At 35.7% G+C, this 21460-nt stretch overlaps 1 protein-coding gene across 2 annotated transcripts in view; it reads right to left on the reverse strand.

Annotated features, from left to right (window-relative positions):
• RASA3 (RAS p21 protein activator 3) overlaps positions 1-21460 on the reverse strand; it is a 274639-nt gene that overhangs the window by 6336 nt on the left and 246843 nt on the right. The window contains exons 19-22 of one of the 2 annotated variants that reach the window (XM_031958761.1): positions 19954-20060; positions 17771-17853; positions 9650-9858; positions 7175-7278 (exon numbers count right to left, since the gene is read on the reverse strand). In XM_031958761.1, the coding sequence (XP_031814621.1) occupies positions 7175-7278; positions 9650-9858; positions 17771-17853; positions 19954-20060 (503 nt within the window). Of the gene's footprint in view, positions 1-7174; positions 7279-9649; positions 9859-17770; positions 17854-19941; positions 20061-21460 lie in introns of both variants that reach the window. The other variant, XM_031958760.1, reaches the window with a different exon arrangement.

The following is a 21460-nucleotide window of genomic DNA, read 5'->3' on the forward strand; positions in this document are numbered from 1 at the left end:
TGACAGCAGCATAGAATTTATTATATACTTTTAAAAAAGCAAGTGGTATGAAATGGAGATTCATGGTTTCATACTGAGTTCTCTTTTTATGTTCTAGTGTATATATTAAATATGTTCTTTCCTATGTGCTTGAGTTAAGTAAGATATTTTTCAAAAAAAAAAAAAAAAACAAGATGACAACCAGAAATTCAAAAAAGCTCAAACCAAGCCAAATCTATAATATAGTAGAATGTAGGATAATTTGGTTCATAGGATTTACAATTAGAAGGAATTTAGATATCATTTATGCAAATTTCCTTGTTTTATAGATAAGAAAACAGACAAGCAAACCAACTTGTCCACGTCACACAGGTACCATGGAACAGATTTGGGCTTTAAACTCTCAATTTTCAGATTCCTAATTCATTGCTCTTTATATGATTATAAAGGTGGGAAATTAAGATGGGACAAAAAAGATAGCATAAATAAGACTCACAGAGAATCATTTATCTACTAGTGTAAGCAAGGTCACCTTAGAGAGTCAATTTTTTTTTCTCAGCTCATGATTGATTCCTTTCACATTGTCCCCTGATTTCTTATCTATCAAAGCAAAACTGAGAGAAGTAGTCATACATTTGCTCTCGGAGACTGTATTAGTCCTTCATTAGTCTCAGCAGACCTATGAAAAGTGCCCAAAATGAATGTGACCTCACAAAGAACCAGTACTCATTTCTACTAAGAAGCTTACAGTATTTGACACCTTTTTGTATTCAACAGAAAGAGAAATATATCAGTTTTTATTGAGAAAAAAAGGTTAAGTATGTTCTGGTAAAGAAATTTTGAGCAGTCAAGACATATATGAAAGTGTTTTTTTTAATAGAAAGGAATTTTTAATGATTTTAGCATAAAAAGTCTCTAAGTAGAAATATATCTTAAACGAAATGAGAAATTAAAACAAACCAAACACACATCTGCCTTTGACTAAGCCCCAAAAGGAAGAATAGGGAACTCTAAAGAGACCAATTATGACTACAAACCACAAATCTAGGTTTATTTTATTATAAACTACAAATCTAGATTTAAAACCGAGGTATCATCCTAGATTCCTTGTATTTTCTCAAACCCAATAACCAATCTGTTGTTAAACACTGTCATTTCTACCTTTATAACATCTCTTATCAATACTCTCACACTCTCAATCACTCTGTGATGCTCATCACTTCATGCCTGGATTACTCCAATAGTTTGTTGGTTATTTCCCTTGTTCCAAGGCTCTCCCTATTTTGATCCATCTTCCACTCAGCTGTCAAAGTGATCTTAAAGCATTAGTCAAATTATATGAACTCCCTATTCAATATATTCTTAGTGGGTCCCTATATAGGTCCTTCAGGATCAAGTGAAAAGTCCTCTACTTGACTCTTACAACTCTTTAAAACTTGTCACCTTTTCAATCTTCTAACCCTTTATTCACCCTCACTTATTCTTCAATCAAGTAACATTGGTTTCTTCAAATTTCTCAAAGAAGACAAAATCTCCTGGTTTTGAACATTTTCATTAATTGCTTCCCTTGCCTAAAATGCTCTTCTGGCTCATCTTTATCTCCTTGTTTCCTTCAAGTTTTAAAGAAAGTCCTAATTTTTTAAAGAAGCATTTCCCATACACTAATATACTATTGGTAGAGTTGTAAACTGATTTGTAGAGTTGTGAATTGCTCTATTTTGGATCACAATTTCAAACTATGTTCAAAAAGCAATCAAACTGCATATCTTTGATTCAGAAATACCACTGCTAGGTCTATATCCCAAAGACATCCAAAAAAAGAGAAAAAAGACCTATTTGTATAAAAATATGTACAGGAACTCTTTTGTGATATAAGAATTGGACATCAAAGGGATGCCATCAATTGGGAAATGGCTAAATAAGCTGTGGTATATAATTGGGAATGGAATATTATTACTGTGCTGTAAGAAATCACAATCAGGATGGTTTTAGAAAAATTGGGAGTTATGAACTGATACAAAGTGAAGAAGCAGAATCAGGTGAATATTGTACACAGTAACAACAATATTATATGACAATGAACGCTAAATGATTTAGCTATTCTCAACAATACAATAATCTAAAACAATCCCAAAGGACTAATGATGAAGCATATTATCTGCCTCCAAAGAAAGAACTGATATTGTTTGAACATATACTGAAAACATGATATTTTTCTCCTTCCTTTCTTCCTTCCTTCTTTCCTTCCTACCTTCCTCCCCCTCTCCTTCTTTCCTTCCTCCGTCCCCCTCTCTTTCTTTCCTTCCTTCCTTCCTTCTTTCTTTCTTTCTTTCTTTCTTTTCTTTTCTTTTCTTTCTTTTTCTTTCTTTTCCTCCATCTCTTCCTTCCTTCCATCTTCTTGAACAAAATGACTGATATGGAAATGCTTTACATGATTGCACATTATAACCTATATCTGATTACTTACCATTTCAAGGAGTGAGAAAGGGAGGGAGGTTGGGAGAGAGAGATTTTGGAACACAGACTTTTAAAAAATGTTAAAATATTGTTTTAACATGTAATTGGGGAAAAATAAAATATTATATATATATATATATATATATATATATATATATATATATATAGAAGCCTTTATCAGTTCACTTTAATCTTACTGCCTTCCCTCTGAAATTATTTGGCATCATTTAATTTGTGTGTAGTTGTTTATATGTTGTCTTTCCCATCACTCTCTGAGCATCTTAAGAGCAGGGACTAGTTGAGATTTTAAAAGAATACATATACAACTTTGAAGAAGGAGAATCTAAAACAAATATAAAACATGCAAATCCAGAATAATGATGTCAGGAATGATGAAGCTTAGCTTGAAGTGAGACTTGTAAAAAAATCTTTCACCCTGGGGGAAAAACGCACATGTATACACACACACTTAAAGGTTACATATACTCAAGGTTTATATTAGAAGGGACCTTAAAAAATGTTGGGTCCAACTCCTCCGTTCTACAAATGAGAGTCAGAAGGTTGTGACTTGCCCCAATTCAAAACTTGTAACAGCCAGAATCCAACCTTCTGACTCCAAAATCAGCAATCTTTCCAATGCACCACACTGTTCTTGTTTGGAGTAAGCCAGCGAACAAGGATATGATAGGAACCATTGTTTGGGGAAGAGAATATAGTGCTAACTGATGCCAGAAGGCAACATTAATCAACAATTATTTCCTTTCTATGTATCTACTAAGGAGGAAAAAACTTCAAACTGGAAAGGACAGGATAAACTCTTAAAAGGTACCTGAAGCACAGGATAGAATAGAAGATAGAAAGAGGGTTAATTGGTATAGTAGATTAAGTATTAGACTTATTAAGAAGGCTTGAATTATTATTATTTAAAGTCCTGAATCTGAATCTTGCCCCAGACACTTCCTAGCTGTGTGACTGGACAAATCACTTAACCCTGTTTACCTCAGTTTCCTCATTGGTAAAATGAGCTGGAAAAGGAAATGGCAAACCACTGCAATTTGCCAAGAAAACCCCAAATAGGGTCATGAAGAGTCAGACACAAATGAAAAGACTGAACAACAATAATAGTGACAATGACACAGCAAGGCAGTGAAGTGATCACTAGAAAACAAGTCTCCTGATTGCTATCCCCCTGTACCTCTATTCCATGACAGTTTGACCGTGGAAAACAGGAATAGTACCAAAAGACTGAAGATGAATAAATTTTTTAGAAAAAGAAAAAAAGAGGCAGAACCAAAAAGTATCAGTCATAAACCTGATGGCATAGTCTTTAAAACATCTGTGATAAATGATTAAATGAGATTATTAAAAGTTTAGAAAAGGAGGAGGTAACTGATACACATTGCATAGGTTCTCTAGGAACAGTGTCAGAGGTTGGTAGGAGCATTTCTGGATTTCTATAAAGTTTTTCACAAATTTTCTCTTAATATCACTGTGGATAAAGAGATACAAGAACAGATTACTATGCTGTTAGGTAAATCAAAACATTTGTTATTTATTGATTTAGCACCTGTATCTAAAGACAATTAACAATTAACAATTAAGCCACTTTGGGGAAAAAAAAAAGAATTCTAATGAGATGCTGCAAGTCTTAGTCCTAGGCCATGTTTTGCTCAACATTTTTTATTAACAACTTGGACAGATACAAAGATAGCATGCTTGTGAAGTTTATAGTTGACACAAAGCTGGAAAGGAAGTTATGATTAGAATGATGGAATCAGGATTCAAAAAGACCTTGAGATGAGCTGGCCAAAAGCAACAAGATGAAACTTCACAACAATAAATAGAGTTTCAAAGAAAATCAGTCACAAAAGTACCAGATTTTGCTAAACAACTGCTCACAGGGAAACTACTTGCTACCCATTTTCAAACTGCCATGTCTCTGAGCTCCAGTCCTACCTATGATCTGGAACTCGAGCTCCCTCACTGGGACTCTGAGCTTCCCACTGATGACTGGGATGACTCATTGTTTCTAGCCCAAAGTCAGGCCCACTGCAATCTTCCTAGCCATTACCACCCCACTGCACCAGGGATTTACATATTCCTACTCTTTGCTTCCCTTGTCTCCCAATTCTGATCAAGTACAATAATCTAATCCATCTTTAGAAAGGATATGCCTATCAATCTCCTGATGTCTAATCACTATTCCTGTGACTTCACTGTCCAAAACACTTCTTGCCCAAATCTTCCCCATGGGTTTTGTCTTTCTTTTTTAGAATTTAAGCATCCTGCTTCAGAAAGGCCTAGAGAGACTTACATGAGCTGATGCTGAGTGAAATGAGCAGGGCCAGATCATTATATATTTCAACAACAATACTATATGATGATCAATTCTGATGGACCTGGCCCTCTTCAACAATGAGATGAATCAAATCAGTTCCAATAGAGCAGTAATGAACTGAACCAGTTGCACCCAAGGAAAAAAACTCTGGGAGATGACTCCTCCATGAACCTCCACATAGAATGCCCAATCCCTCTATTTTTGTCCACCTGCATTTTTTATTTCCTTCACAGGCTAATTGTACACTATTTCAAAGTCCAATTCTTTTTGTGCAGCAAAATAACTGTTTGGACATGTATACATACATTGTATTTAACTTACACGTCAACATATTTAACATGGTTGGTCAACCTGCCATCTGGGGGAAGGGGTGGGGGGAAGGAGGAAAAAAGTTGGAACGAAAGGATTTGCAACTGTCAATGCTGAAAAATGCTGAAAAATTACCTATACATATATCTTGTAAATAAAAAGCTATAATTAAAAAAAAATAAGCATCCTGAGAGGAGGGACCATCTAATTGGTTGATATTTGTATAGCCAGCAGTTACACTGCCAGAGTGCCTGGCACGTTGTAAATGCTTCATAAATGCCTTTTAAACTTTTTACTTTTCAAAAGACTCATGCATTTTAGCTGATCACAACTCAAAATAGCCCTTCTAAAGCAGCTAACAAAAGAATTAATGGAATCATATGGTGCATTAATAAAAATATCTTTTGATCAAAGGAAATAACAATTTTGCTATATTCTGCAATGATCAATCCATATCAGGAATATTATGCTCAGGTATGCTTGCGATACTCATGTCTCACCTTGAGAGGCATTTAAAACAAATCCATATTAAAAAACAGTGGCAAAAGGTCTGAAAATCAGGTCATACAAAGAATAGTTGAGGAAACTGGTATTGTTAATCCATAGAAGAAAAGACTTACAGAAGATATTAAGATGTCTAATATTTATATAGTAGTTTAATATTTGTAAAGAACTTTTACACTTAATTTTTTTTGATTTTCCCAACAATCCCATGAAAAAGGTGTTATCATCCCCATTTTACAGATGAGGAAACTGAGACTGAGAGAGATTAAATGATAAGCCTAGCATCACACAGCTATCAGATGTCCAAGACAGGACAAATAAATGATATTTTGCTGACTCCAGACCAATATTTTATTATTATCATTTATCCTTTCCTTCTCCCTCCTTCCCTCCTTCTTTCTTTCTCTCTCTCTCTCTTTTTCTCTCTCTCTTCTTCCCCCTTCCCTCTATCTCTCTGTTATTTCTGTCTTTTTGTTTCTTTCTCTCTCTATTCTCTCTGTCTCTATCTTTCTCTTTCTCTGTTTCTCTCTATATATGGGAACACGCCAAGATGAGTCATAAAAGGATGTCCCATTGGGTGGGGACTAGGTCAATTACAGATGTGCAAAGAAATGGTTGCCAAATCCAGATTAAAATATTTTCCAGGTTTCTGTCCACGCTTTGCCTGGCTGCCTTCTATCAAAAATAAAGTGGGGGGAACAAAAAAAGCAGCAGCAGCAGCAGCAGCAGCAGCAGTTTGCTTTAAAGGCTTTAAAGGCTAGCTTCACATTTCAAGTAGTGCCTAAGATTCTTCTTTCATGATATTTTCCCTACTGCAGATTTGAGGTGGAAAACAGATTGCAAAGTAGCAAAAAATGAGTTTATTAGACAAATGAAGGAGCTCCTTTATCTCTGCTTTTTCTATTAATTATATCCATCAAACTGTATATTTATTTATGTAAACTTTTTCAGTTTGGATTTTGTTTTTTGTTTTGTTTTATAAACTAAAGGAGTTTAAAATCAGTGATGCTTTCACAAAGCTTATAAGCAAAGTTTTTTTTGTTTGCTTGTTTTTTTTAATGTTCATGTTCTATATGTTGTACAGCCCATTAATAAATGAAGAAATAAATAAAAATTATATATATGTATATGTTTGTGTATCTATATACATGTATTATGCATCTTTGTATATGTCTATATATAGTAAACCAAAAATATTGGACTTGATTGTTAAGAAGATTGTAAAGAGATATTTAAGACATGACAAATTATTATAACTGCTCAGAGTAAGCAAGTTCTGCCTTATCCTCATATTATTTAGAAATTCTGTGGTTAAAAGTCATTTTTAAAATCTTTGCCTAATTTACAAAGAACTTCTTAGCATCAGAGTCATAAACATAAGTACTTGCATCATGAGTCTACATACACACAAATCCACAGCTTGTTTCAGGAAAAGAATTCTCACTTCCCCTCATAGCAGGACTTGATAGATTTCTAGAGGATTACTCCCATATTATGTGTGATATCAGTTTTGTTCCCTCAGAAAAGATCCTTTTTTATCTTGAGTGTGTAACAATTGCTGTGATAACATGAGCCTTCCTTCCTTACCTTGCATCTTTTCTAATTTATTCATATACAAGTTGAAAAGGGAATAGATTCGCTCTGTCTCTCGGTCCCCATCAATATCAAGCTGTATGTTTGCTGGAAGGCCACTATAAAAAATAAGAAAAAGAAGTTTGCATTTTTAAAAAACAACACTACTCTCAAGTTAATATTTTGATGCTCCCCAAATTACTACCCAAAGAATTTGAGGTTGTTCAAAATTTGGGGGACCACTGGTTTTCGAGGAATACAAAAATAACTTTAAACAAGGTTAAAAGTATGTATAGGAAAGGGCAAGGCATGTGGATGAAAGTACACACACAATTTCATATAACCCCAAGGAGATGTGTCTATATATTTCTAGTGAAAAAAACTTAGAGATCTGCAGTTGAAACAGATCAGTGTGTCAAGAATGTGATGTAGCAACCAAAAAAGGCTAATAGAATTTAGGTTGTATCAAGAGCTAGAATCTAGAGCCAGGATTACATCAGTATACCTATGCAGGTTAGACCACATCTACAGGATTGTGAACCATTCTGGGTCCAGTGTCTGAGAGACACTGATACACTGGAGGACATTCAGAAGAGGGGGACTAGGGTGGTAAGATGTTTAGCCTGGAGAAGGCTGCTGGGAAGAAACAGAGAAACAGATACAGACAGAGGCAGACAGAGAGAGAGACAGAGACCCATAGACAGACAGACAGAGAAACACAGAGAAAAGAGACAGAGATACACAGAAAAAGAAGAGACAGAGAGGAGAGAATCACAGACAGAAAGACAGAGACAGAGAGAAACATTCTCCTTGAAGATCTTTCAGGTGTAAAAAATTATGAGATGTGTCTCTAGAGGGCATAACTAGGAACAATATGTGGAAGTCACAGAAATTCAGGTTTAGGCTCAAAGAAAGGAAGAATTTCCTTAAACAATTAGAGTGACTCAAAAATGGAATCGACTGTCTTAATGAAGGAAGGACTTCCAAGGTCATTGAAAGAGTCTAGGCCAAGGCTAGATACTTTATACAGGGGATTCATGACGCAGATACAGCCTGGACTGGATTTTATAGTCCTAGGTATGAAAGACCTCAAAATGACTTCCTCAATTCTCAGAAAATAGGTGTGTGTGTGTGTGTGTGTGTGTGTGTGTGTGTGTGTTTTCAAATGAAATTTGTACTGATCTTGAGTGTTAAAATTACAGTGATTCAAACTTTTTTCCATTCAGAGCTCTCTCTCGCTCTCCTTGACAATTCTTTCTCTTTTTCTCATGCTAGTCCCCACAATGGACTGGACCATATTCCCCAAGCATGCCCTGAATTCCCCCAACTCCTGTCTTTGCTCTCACTTCTCCCAATGCTTACAATGTCCTCCTACCTTCTATTGGCTTTATTTCAATTCTGTGCATTCTCCAAACCCCAACCCAAATATTGTCTCTTCCATGAAGTCTTCCCTGAAAATTGCTTCCTCTGGGGAAGCCTTTCTAAATACAAGATGTCACTTGGGTTTTTTTTTTCCCAGAGCATCGGTCCCTTACAGGTAACCCTTCTCGGTCACCCCATGCTTTCTAGGCTTTTCCCTTAAGGTGTTTTTTTCCCCCACCGGAATGTAAGTGCCTTGAGGGCAGGTACTGTCTCTTTTGCTTGCCTTTGTACCCTCAGGGATTACCACAGTGGCTAGCACATAGTAAGCATTTAATAAAGGCTCTGGCTAGCTACCCCTATCTGCATTAAAGGTATTTTTCTTTTTTTACAAAACTATAAGCACCACAAAACTTGGGAAAATCACTGGATATAGCTAGCCTTACACTGCTTCCAGTGAGAACCTAATGTTTGCTGAATTTCATTATAAAGCAGGAACCCCAGGTTTATGTGTGGGGCTATTAAAACTCGTTAAGGAATTAAATTTTTAAAAATACTAATACAAAATGCAAACCCTAAGTACTTTCCTCTTTTACCTGAATATCTAAAAAAATCTTAATGCAGTTTTAAGTCTTAATAATTTCAGAAGTACAAATACTAAAAACTTTTTGAAAACAACATTTGAAAGGTTATTTAAAGTGTTAAAATACTGATTTGCTTTTTAAAATAACATTCAAAATATTAGCGATCTATGGTCCATAGCGTTAGTCAATTTTTGAACTTCATAAAAACTTTTTACCAGCTGTTTTCATCATCTTTGACTTTAGCTTGTCCTAAGAATGAAAGTTTAAAAACATTTTGTCCTCTGTCTCCCAAATTCATGAATTTAACAAATATTTATTGGACTCTTACTATGTGCAATGCATTGAGGTTAGGCTTGAGGAACACTATGATAGAAATCAACATAATCCTTATATTAAAAGAGGTTATTATCTAATGGGGAATAAGACAGGTCAAGGTGGAAAGGGCTGTCCCAATCATTGTAAGCCCAGAAATGGCCTCAGGCCTCTCTACTTCATGGCTTCCCTAAGGGTGACTATCCTAAGAACAGTGAACAGCCCTCACCCTTACCCTGTACAAGGTGTACAGCCAGGAGTGGTATCACACGTGGCCTTGCAGCAAAGCCAGTGGCCATTCAGGTAAGCTGAGGGGTGGTAGACGGTGAGGCGCTTTTTATTACACTGGCTGACTTTGGTGAGGATGTCAATCCAGTCCTTTGCCTCCACACAGTTGTTGGCCTGGATATACAAAGCTCGCTCTGGCTGGATGACCTGGAACATCTAAAAAGACGCAAAAATAATATTTTTATATTTTATTATTATTCTTTTTATTGCATTTTCTTTTAAACATAGCTAAAAGAAATGCTTTTGCATGATTACCTCAAATTCTTGCCTTCTTGAGTGGAGAGGGGAAGGAGAGAGAAAAGGAAAGAATACAAAACTGAAAACTTTTTTAAAAGGCCATTAGAAATTTTTCTTTACATGTAATTGAGAAATAAAATTAAGATTAAATGTTAAAAATGCTTCCCAAAAGTTAAAAAAAAATTTAAGGATGCAAGAGGTTAGATTAGTGAAGGAAACATGGAAAATGAGGGAGAGACAGGGGAAGGAAAGGAAGAAACTCTAAACCATGAAAATACTTATGAGCTTTTTTTGGTGCAGATTCAAATAGTCATCTTTATTATTATACTTTTATGTTTATAGATACATAGTAGGACACTAGATGGTGCTGGACTTGGAGTCAGAAAGGTCTAGATTCAAATACTGATTTAAAACACTAGCAATAAAATTAAAGGATAATTTTCTTACTTTATTTTGCTCTCTTTTTTGAAATATGGCTGTTAGAATATGTTTTACATCATTTCAAATGCATAATTGGTATTATATTACTTGCCTTCTCAGAGGAAAGGGATAAGAGGAAGGAAAAAATTTGGTACTCAAAATTTAAAAAGAAAAGAGTTTAAAAATAAATTGAAATTAGGAAAAAAGACACTAACAATTATGATCATGGGCTAGTAAACTTCTTTCTGCATCAGTTTATTTATTTATAAAATGGGGATAATAATACCTGTAGCATTACAGGTAATTATGTTTATAAATCTTTTTTAAAAAAACTATTATAACCAAAGTAGTTGCAGCAATAATAATGATAATGTAATTTTATAAAATAATCTTCCTTTTGGAGATGAAGAAGCAGAAATCTCAACAATCACACAATTAATGCCCTAGCTTCAAGTTTTTTATTGTTTATTCTTATCACTGAAGATAGGATAATAGCAGGCAGAACAATATCATCCAGCTGGTATTTCCCCATTAGTAGCTAATAATGGCTACTCTTTATATAGTGCTTTTAAGTTTTGCAAAGAGCTCTATAAATGTTATTTCGTTTTTATCTTCACAATAACCCTGGAAATTTGATGTTATTATCATTTATTCCCTTTGATAGTTGGGGAAAATGAGGCAGACACAGGTTAAGTGTCCAGGGTCACACAGCTAGTATATATCTGAAAACAGATTTGAACTCAGATCATACTGACTCCAAACCCAGCATTCTAACTACTTACTGTACCACCTAGCTGCGTCTAGAAAGTAAACTCCTTGAGGGCAGGTATGATTTCTGTTTTTTCATCTCTAAAATGAAGATAATAGCAAACTACCTGATTAATAACAATAAAATGACAAGTTATATACTATTCTAGAATTTGTCATGTGTGAGAAATAGCTCCCCTTCTAGTCAAGGATGGCTGGAGTAGATAGAAGGCAGCAGGTTTATGGGAAAAGTAATTAGTCTGGGAAAATAGGGGAAACCTAGGATCTATTTTGAGCACTGCCAGATGACTCATTGGGCAAGCCATTTCCTTCCTCTAACTCTCAGGTTACTTCATCTGAAAAGCCTATGAGATACCACTTATCTCTCCTCCCATGGATATTCTGGGTTTGTCCCCTAAAAATAAAAAATGGTTACAATAAGCCAGGCCTTTTCTTTTCATTCTTATTTTAAATGAGAGTTGAGTTTGTGGAATAGGATCCTTCTTTTAGAAAGGAGATTAGCCCTGGAGCTAAGCAGAATCAGGAGAAGGGAGAGGGGGAGTCTGCTTTGGAAGTAAGGGACGGACACACACACACATTCTGAGGGGATGCTAAAATATAGCCATTACTCGACACTTAAAATGAGGTTCTGACAGAATGAACCTAAGACCCACAGGTGCTTTCTGGATAACCTTCAGCATTCTATCTCAAGAGAAGTCTTAATATACTGCAGACCTGTAGCATGTCTCTATTTCTCAGTCTTAAGGCAGAGAAAGAATGCAGCTCTCCCTAAGTACTCCCTCACTGCTATTCCAAAAGAACCAGAGACCAGCAATATGTATGAGTCATCTCTTGCTTCTGTTTATCTTTTTTTTTTCTGCAGAGAGTCTTGTTCTGAATCACAGAGCTGGTTAAGAGAATTATCCTGAGCAGTTAAAGACTTAAAAACACAGACTGCACCACCCTCAAGTATGAAGTTTAAAACAAAGCAAAAAAAAATCCAAAATCCCTGGGAACAATGATATGAACATTTCAATTTTTTGAAACTGAAACAACAGCATTAATATCTGAGCCCCTTCCCACGAGGTCCAAGAATAATTTGGTATGCATTATGAGTTAAGCCCTAACTCATTCCCCCCCCTCCATTTTATTTGAGTTCATTTTGAAATTTTTGAGGGAGATAAGTTGAGTCTTATGAACTGATAAAAAATGAAAGTAAGGAAGAATTAAAAATATGACCATCTTCTGAGTCAGTTATGATAGTGAGTCAAAGGAGGTTAAATGTTAATGGTAGCACATGACATTATAAAATAGAGATAGGCAACCTGTCTACCTTATATGGTGATTGTGAAGAAAATGCTTTGTAAATTTTAGAGTAATATAAAAATATAAGTTATTACTAAGGTTGTTGTTTGTCCTTCATTTTTAATGAGGGTCAGTGACATCACAATATTGGGGTAAAATAGTAGATAATGGGAAATATCCTGAATTGCATGTGAATTGGACTGAAGTGAGGCAGAGTTATGTAAAGTCATCAGCCTCACATTTTCTTCTCTTTGAAGCTAAGAGGCAGGACTAAAGTTAAGTGACTGGAGATGGCCCTGGATGCAGTGGAAGCTTTTGATATCTTTGAACAAGGTCTAATGGAGCTCTAAGTGCTCCACACCACCTGCTTCCACTGCTTTCACAGCCATTAGAATAAACTGTTCTTACCTGCCTACTGTTCCCCAGAGGATGTTGGGGTAAACATCCCCTTAATTCACCAATGGGTTTGAGACCCATCAGTTACCCTCAACCTACTTTAAAAGTCTGTCTACTGAGACAGGCTAAGTCAGACCACTATGCAAGCTTCAGCTCATGGAGTCATAGATTAGAGATAGGTTAAGGTGGACACCAAAGGTGGATGAGGAGCCCTGAGAAGAATGCAGCAAGTACTCACACCAGAACTCCACATGCATACTATAGCATGGTTGTTATTAGATAGACTAAGTCAAAAAAAAAAAAAAAAAAAAAAAGATAGACTAAGTCTGTGATTTCAGAAGGACCTCCCAAGTGAGGGAACTCTCTCCATCAATGCAGAGTCAGCACCTTTTCTACAACTTACAGTCTTAGAGAATTATCTAGGGGCACTTTGAGGTTAAAAGACTTGCAGGACCTAAGTTTACTCATTTGTAAAATGAGTGGGAAAAGGATATGGCAAACCACTCCGGTATCTTTGCCAAGAAAACCCCAAACAGGATCATAAAGAGTTAGACACAATTAATCAATGACAACAAAATGAAGTTAGACTAGATGAACTCTGAAACCATTTCCAGTTCTACATCTAATGACCCTCTGATTTTTAAGATCTAATCCAGTCTCTCTCTTTTTTTTCCAGGTGCAGAAACAGACCCACAAAGAATAACCATCTTGTCAGTGGCAGAGTAAGAATTAGAACTTGGGTTTTCTATCTTCCAGTATCACCTTCTTTTTTCTCTATCACAGTAATGGATTGTTCTTTTATTCTCTGTCATGCAAACATCTGTTTATCATGTATGCCCTGTGGATACCTTGTGTCTTGCTGTACAAATCTAAGACATGAATATAAATAAACCACCAGCACTTTACATTAGAACCAACTGAACTTCTGTCATGTTCACCAGTTATAATGGCTGAGTTCCTTGTTGTTGTTCAGTCATTTCCAATTCTTTGTCACACATTTTGGGGTTTCTTGGCAAAAATGCTGGAATGAGCTGCCATTTCTTTCTCCAGCTCATTATATGCATCAAAAAATTGAGGCAAATAGGGTTAAGCGACTTAAGTGGCTGAGAGACCAGATCTGAACTTAAAGCTAGTCTTCCTGACTTTAGGCTCAGCTTTCTATCTACTATGGTGTACTTTTATATTCCATATTGTAGTGCTACTTCTTAGGGCACACGGTTGGCTGTTGTCCTTTGTTCTTTTTTTTTTTTTTTTAACTGAGGCAATTGGGGTTAAGTGACTTGCCCAGGTCACACAGATAGGAAGTGTTACGTGTGTCTAAAGTCAGATTTTAACTCAAATTCTCCTGACTTCAGGGCTGGTTCTCTATCCACTGTACCACCTAGCTGCCCCTGTCCTTTGTTCTTAAAGAAAAGCAGAATCACATCACTGTTAGCCAAGTAACAAATAATGGTAATGTCATTTTGGTCTTCAAGAATAAAGGACAACCAATCCAATCAAAGAAACATATAATAAATACTCAATGCACTGATTTAATGTGAAACATCACTGTAGCAGGGTGGACTAACACAGTTCTCTGGACAGTTTCACAATCACTTAAAAAAAAACTATCTTAAGCTTTCATAGACTGAAGAAGCAAACAAGTGGTTTTAAGAGTATCAGTCCCAGATTAACCCAATTTATAAAGTTTTGTATGTTTAGAATTTAAGTCAGCAAGTCCACAATCTCCCTGTACCCAGTGGCTTATTGAATATAAAACAACCCAAAGAACACATTTGCTTGAGTTATGTAGCTTGAGATGACAATCAGAATAGTTTGAAATCTAGCACCTGTTAACAGAGAGCCCACTAGCTAAGCCAAGCAATTCCAATGTTTGTAAGACATGTCCATTCTCAACATATCAGACACAACAGTTGCTCTTTAAGCAAAAACAAGAAAATGATATTTTTTAAATTTAAAAAATAAATACAAGTAGAAGAAAAAAAAATTCTGTCTTCCTCCCCCTTCAATGTTCCTTCTCATAAAAAGTCCAAACATGGTTGTATCCACCAAAGGGCATACCAGGGTGGAGTTTAACCCAGAGTCTGCTCCAAGGAATTATGAAGAGAGCAAGAGATTTGACATCAGGAAGCCAAGAGAGTGAAAACAGATACATGGGTGTGGCTGCCTCGTGGTCAATGAGATTTTGTAAGATTTAAAAAAAAAAAAAAACACACAAGCACAGGTGTACAATTGTGCATATTATCAACACTTAGCCACCTATGATAAAGAAGGTCCGCAAACCTTGGATACATAATACTTGCAGATAAAAAAGACTTTCTAGTAAACTCAGAATCCCAGTGATAGGGATCTTAAGAGGTCATTTACTCCAATCCATATCTCAAGATTTCTTTCCACAAAAACCTCAAGTAATTATCATTCTCTTTACTAGATAACCCAAGTGAGGCCTCCCCCAAATTATATCCCAAGGTAGCCTATTCCACTTTGGACAGCTCTAATTATTGGAAAAATTTTTCTTTCTTTGAAGTTAAACTTTCCTCTTTGCAGAGAGAGACCACCTGCTCAGAGACAAGCAAAACCAGTCTAATTTCCTTTTTGTGTGATATAACTATTTTGTGCTCCCTAAATCCTTTTATTTCTTTCCTTTATAAACATTCCCAGTTCATAAGATCATCAATTTAGAGATGAAGAGCTCACGTAGGCCATTAGATATGACCTTTTTTTTTTTTTTTTTTAGATATGACCATTTCAATCAGTTAAGCCATAGAGAATTATTACATGCCTACTATGTGCCAAGAAACTGTTTGATGGCTCAGTGGATAGAACACTGGCCTAGAGTAAGGAAGACCTGAGTTCAATTCTGGCCTTAGATACTTAACTGTGTGACCCTAGAGTTGTCACTTAATCTCTGCCTTAATCCACTGAAGAAGAAGCTACCTTGGCATCTTTGCCAAAAAAAAAAATCCCATGGACACTATTAGTGTCAGAATGAATGATTGAACAACAGCAATGTGCCAAAAACTGTGCCTAAATGCTACAAAAATATATTTATAAGTATACATTTATATATACATGTCATATAACACAAATTTATAAATATATAAATATAAAAATAAAATAAAATGAAGCAAAAGATAGTGCTAGTCCTTGAGTACATTAGCAATAGGTACTTAATAAATGTTTGTTGACTTGATCTGAAATGGAGATAGAAAAGTAAAGTGATTTAGTCCATGTTACACAGGTAGTTAGAGAGGTAGAATTTGAACTTAGATCCTCTCCCTCCAGAAGCTGTGCTTTTTCCATTGTACCATAATAGCTGCCTTCTATTGATACTCCTATATCACAGTTACTCTCCTATGAATGTTACTGTTCAATCATCTCAGTCATGTTTGATTCTTTGTGACCCTATTTGGAGTTTTCTTGGCAAAAATACTGAAGTGGTTTGCTATTTTCCTCCTCCAGCTCATTTTACAGATGACGGAACCAAGGAAAACAGGATTAAGTGACTTGTTCAGGGTCACACAGCTAGTAAGAATTTGAAGACAGATTTGAACTAGGAATATGAGTCTCCCTTTCTTTGGATCCAGGACAACAGCCACTGGGGCATCTAGTTAATCTTCCTGTGAATACATTTTATTATTATTTCTTTTTTTCCCCAATCAATAAAAATCTGCCTTCTCTCTTTCTCTCTCCTTTCCCTTTCCCTCAACTGAGAAAGAAAGAAATAACATAACCCTGGCTACAAACATGCATAGTCAAGCAAAACAAATTTCTGGATGCTTTGTAGAGCTTAATAATCTTGCTGATTTCCACAATCAAATATTTTACCAAAGCTGCTAACACACAACATTTGCCAGCCTGAGGTTCAACTCTGCTCCTTTCTCCAGACTCTCCCATGGAGAGGAGTGCTAGGTAGCAGAAGAATGGCCCAAATATGTACAGCAGATAGAGAAAACAGGAGGGCGATGGGACTTGGAAAATATAATTGGAGAATCAGTCCTTGAATAACTGAGAGCCAAATCTTCCTACCTCATCTTGTTTTATTTTTTCAAAGAAAGCTGTAAATAGCTAAGTAGTGGCTGGTGCAACTGAGAGTCAGAAAATTTGCTTTTTCACTACTTATTTATCTTTTAGTTTCTTCTAACTACATGGTAATCGTCTTAAAAGTAAGATCACTACCCAGCTTGAATTCTAAGCATGTAAAACATGATGTGACAGTTATATAGACCAGTTATTAGGCATCTCAGGGAGGGCAACAATCCAACTCCACTTCACAGACACTGATACATCTAGTCACAGACTGGAAAACATCTTAGTTGTTTTAAACATTTAAATAGTCAATAAAAACTAAATGAAGTGTTGCAGAGTCATTTATAAATAGATTTTTTCCATTTAGTCATATGATCTTCTTTCAATTGCCTAATTTTAAACAAGCTTAAATATAACTGAGAAAAATCCTGTCACTCATAGGGCTGGGAGCTGCCCATATCACAGTCTTTTTTATTCATAAGCAAATATTAATGTGTCATTTTAGAGTCCAGGTCTAATTTGTTTCTTTGTGTCTTTAACAGCTCCCAGTTCTGAGGGCTATGGTGTGACCACCAAATGATGCTCTGAGAGAGCTTAATTTCTTCAAGTCAATGTAGAGTTAGGACCACTCTTGGAAACAGTTGGACCGATGCCATTTCAGTTCTAAAACCACTTCCTGGGCAAGCATCCATGGACTCTATTGTAGTCATCCATGCCAAGAGGAAATTTAAGCTGCTCTTGAGGGTTGTTGGACTGAAGACTAACATAGCCTTTCCCAGAGCTCCTCAAGAATATGGGTAACTAGGATAACACAATTCAGTGAACAAGGATGGTACATAGGTTTTTAGGGAGTAGGGGAAAAAAGAACAGGAGCTAGAAGAAAACAGGATAGACACTTAAGAAAAGACAAAAATGTCTCAAAAGCAGTACTCACGTTTTTCATTTTGAAGGACTCTTCCTCTAATTTCTCCACAGCCAGAATGTTCTCAATAGGAATGCTATAAAGAGGCTGGTCTCCTGATGGAAGTCAACAAAAATAGAAAGGCTGATGAATAAATAGGGCAGAGTTTTACTTTGTCCACTAATTTTATTGAATGTTTCTGGCTTGGCTTCTCTCAAGAAGTTACTTGCATTTTGTTTGTAAAAGATGTTAAAGCAACTCAATCTTTATTTTTTCTTTTCCTTTTTTTTTTTTGGGGGGGGGGCGAGCATGTGATTTCATTGGTGTTGGGAATTCCACCAAAACAGATCAGCAACTAATTTGTAGAAAATACATCTTTCTGCCTTTGTTTTTCTAAAACGTGTCTTTTTTCCTCTTTAAATAACTTAGTAATGACATTTTTGATAGAACACTTAAAGAGTCATTCTTTAAGAAAAATAGACCAAAGGTATTTAAAATATTTCTTCTTAAAAAGAGAGAAGAGAGCTGTTTGAGGACACTGACAGGTTAAGTAATTCACTAAGATCATACAGCTAGGATGTGTCTGCCTATGGGCAGACCTTGAACCCTAAGGTGATCCTGAATCCAAAACCCAAGCAATTCTCTAGTCTGTATTCCATGTTGAGCCTTCTCTTTCTTGGCAATTTCAGTCTTCCTTAGAAATAGGCAAAAGTTTGTATTAGCCTAAGATAAGAAGAATTATTTGGAGGAGAAAAATAGTTAGATAGAGTTGGAAAAAAAATTCTCAAAGGAAGACATATAGTGTCTTCAAGGGATTTGAATTCTTTGTATCCTTATTAACAGATTCCCTGTTAGTTTTCTCTTATCTAACCTTGTATTAGTACAATGGAACAAAAAGGTTGTGAGTATGCAGACAATACTGAACAACAGTTTTACTGTATCTTTGGCAAAAAAAGAACTTTTATAGTGCACTTGCAAAGTAATCTAAAGCACAATGAATGTTTGTAAAAGAAAATTGAAGTACCTATTTTTCCTATTTAAAGTATAATCCTGATGCTTAAATACTTAACTGTCAAACTTTTAAAATTCTAAAGCAAGAAGAGAGAATTTACACTTTTTTTTCTTGTTTTAGATGTGGAGAAGAAGAGGAAAGTTGGAAAAGGTCAGGCAAAAGAAGAACTTAGTTCAGAATCCTAGGGATGAATACAAGGAGAAAAAATTTCAAAAAAGGAAAAAGAATTGTGGCAAACAAGACCTCTAACCTTTGGAATGCAGAGGAAAGAAGATAAATAACTATGGTTACCTTTAGAAAGAATGTGAGTGCCAGTTTTATTTATTATTATCAATTTTTAAAGAAGACAGTACAAGAAAATGTGTACTGATCCTAGTCTAGTTTTCATTAATATCCTATGTCAGTGAATTATTTAATGTATACTAACATATTGTAAGCTTCCTGAGGGCAAGGGCATTCTCATTTCTGTCCTGGGACAGTGAGATGGCACAGTGGATAGAGCTCTAGGCCTGCAGTCATGAAAACCTGAGTCCAAATGCAACCTTAGACACTACTAGCTGTGTCTTCCTGGACAAGGCACTCAAATTTTGCTTGCCTCAATTTTCTTGTTTATAAATGAGGATAATAACAGCACCTGTTCCCTTCACCTCCCCCCCCCCAAAGTTGTGAGGATCAAATAAGGTAATGATTGTAAAAACACTAAGCATAGTGCCTGGCACATAGTAAGTACCATATAATGTTAGTTATTATTATTAGTGTTGTTGTTGTTGTATCCCTAGCACCTCCCACAGCAATGCCACATAATAGTAAATGCCTATTTAATAAATGCTTGTTGTTTCTTTAAATGCTTGTTGATTGTCTTACCAATTGAAAAAAATGATATTGATTTTACCTAATTGTCAAGAAACATAAGCAAAGAAGCAGGATAAAAAGTGGCTGCTTAATAATTCTCATTCTGTTGATTTTATGGGTAATTCAGGTTCACTCTCAAGTGAGAAGTTCTTATATCCTTTTTCTCATTCAATCTAGTATTTTGGGGGAGGTAGGGATAGCATTGTTGGGTTCTCTCTTCAGAAAGAAAAAAAATCCATTCTAATTGCCCATGGCCTCTGAGTTCTCATTTTTCTTACAAGCACTTCACTTAATGCTTTTGAAAGTATTTGAAAAGTCAGAAAACAACTGAAAAGCGAACCTTTCTTGTTACCTTTGCTTTTCTGATAAGTAAATTCATGATTTGTAAGACGGAACCATCTCTTCTTAAAGTTCTTCATCCCGAAGCGTTTTCTTCCTTGTGCTCTCTTGATCATAAACCTATTATAAATTGGACAGGCTAGTGACATTCATGTTTTTTTTTCCAAGCAAACACATTTTAGACACATACCAGTCACTTTTCCTGCTGTGACAAAATATAAAAGTCCAAGTATTCATAGCAAGAATAATTAGCCAATACCTATATGTGAATCTTCAAGCTGCTTTCGATTTTAGTCAACTTAATTTTAAACTTACCATTAAAATGTTTAAATGATTACATTTGAAAAACTTGGGCATGTAGTGTAAAAGTTAATGGTGGATTTTTACTAAAAACTTTCAACTCCAAATCCTGATCCTATCCACCCTCCCCAGATTCCTTTCTTTCCATCTTCAGCGATAAATCTATCAAATTCTGGTATGATAGTGAAAAACATCAGTGGAAAAACTGCATTAGAAACATGCCCTCAGCAGTGGAAGAGGTATATTAAGAAGAAAGCAATATTTAATGCACTTAAATCAACTGGGTATGATGCTCAAAGATTATGAGTAGAAAGGCCATAAGATTTATAATACTATATTGTTTATCCTCTTCATGCGAATAGAAAGCACAATGAGGCCTTTTCCCCATTAAGTCAGGAAAGGACCAGTTACAAAAGGAATCTCAGTAACAAAAGAAGGAGAATTTCCACTCTCTCCCTTTTCTTCTATTTTGTCCATGAAATCAAAGCAAGGCTGAATCATCCTAAGCCCTTTTAACAACTTAGACTTAGTTAAAAGGAAAAGGGAAAACGTTGGGTTAGCAGAAATGGCATTCTAGGCAAAAAAAGGAGTTGATCCTTTCACAGAATTGCTATGTGTTCAATTCTGGTGCCATTTGGTAGCCCGATCACCTAATTATCCCATTTCCTTATTAGGATGGGAGCCCTCCTCAAGAAGATAATATTAGTTACATGATTATGGCAATAATAAGACCTATCATTTATGTTTTATAATTATTACCTCATTATATACTCTAACAATACTGGGAGATAATGTTATTATCTCCACGTCAGAGATGAGAAAATGGAAGTATGGCAAAAAATAAATGATCAGTCCAGATCACAAAGCAAGTAAGTTTTGAGAGAAGATTTAAAGTCACATATTTCTGACCTCACATTCAGTGCTTCTATTCACTGAGCTACCTACCTAGCTTTCTTAAAATGATCTGGGCACTTGTTCTCTTCAAATAGATAATAGCCACCCTAACAAAATATGGATCTGGAAGAATGGGATTTTTGAATCCCATTTTCCCCTCCATCATATTTCTTTCTCTACCCACTTCTCTCCCCAACTTTACCCATCCACCCAAATTATAGATATGTTGTGGCACTATTTTATGACAATGATAAAGACTTTTGTAACCATGGAAGCTAGAAAGTACAGTGGTTTGAGTGCTGGTTTTGGAATCAGGAATACCCAAA

Source organism: Sarcophilus harrisii, chromosome 3 (assembly GCF_902635505.1).
Source record: "Sarcophilus harrisii chromosome 3, mSarHar1.11, whole genome shotgun sequence".
Classification (NCBI taxonomy): Eukaryota; Metazoa; Chordata; class Mammalia; order Dasyuromorphia; family Dasyuridae; genus Sarcophilus; species Sarcophilus harrisii.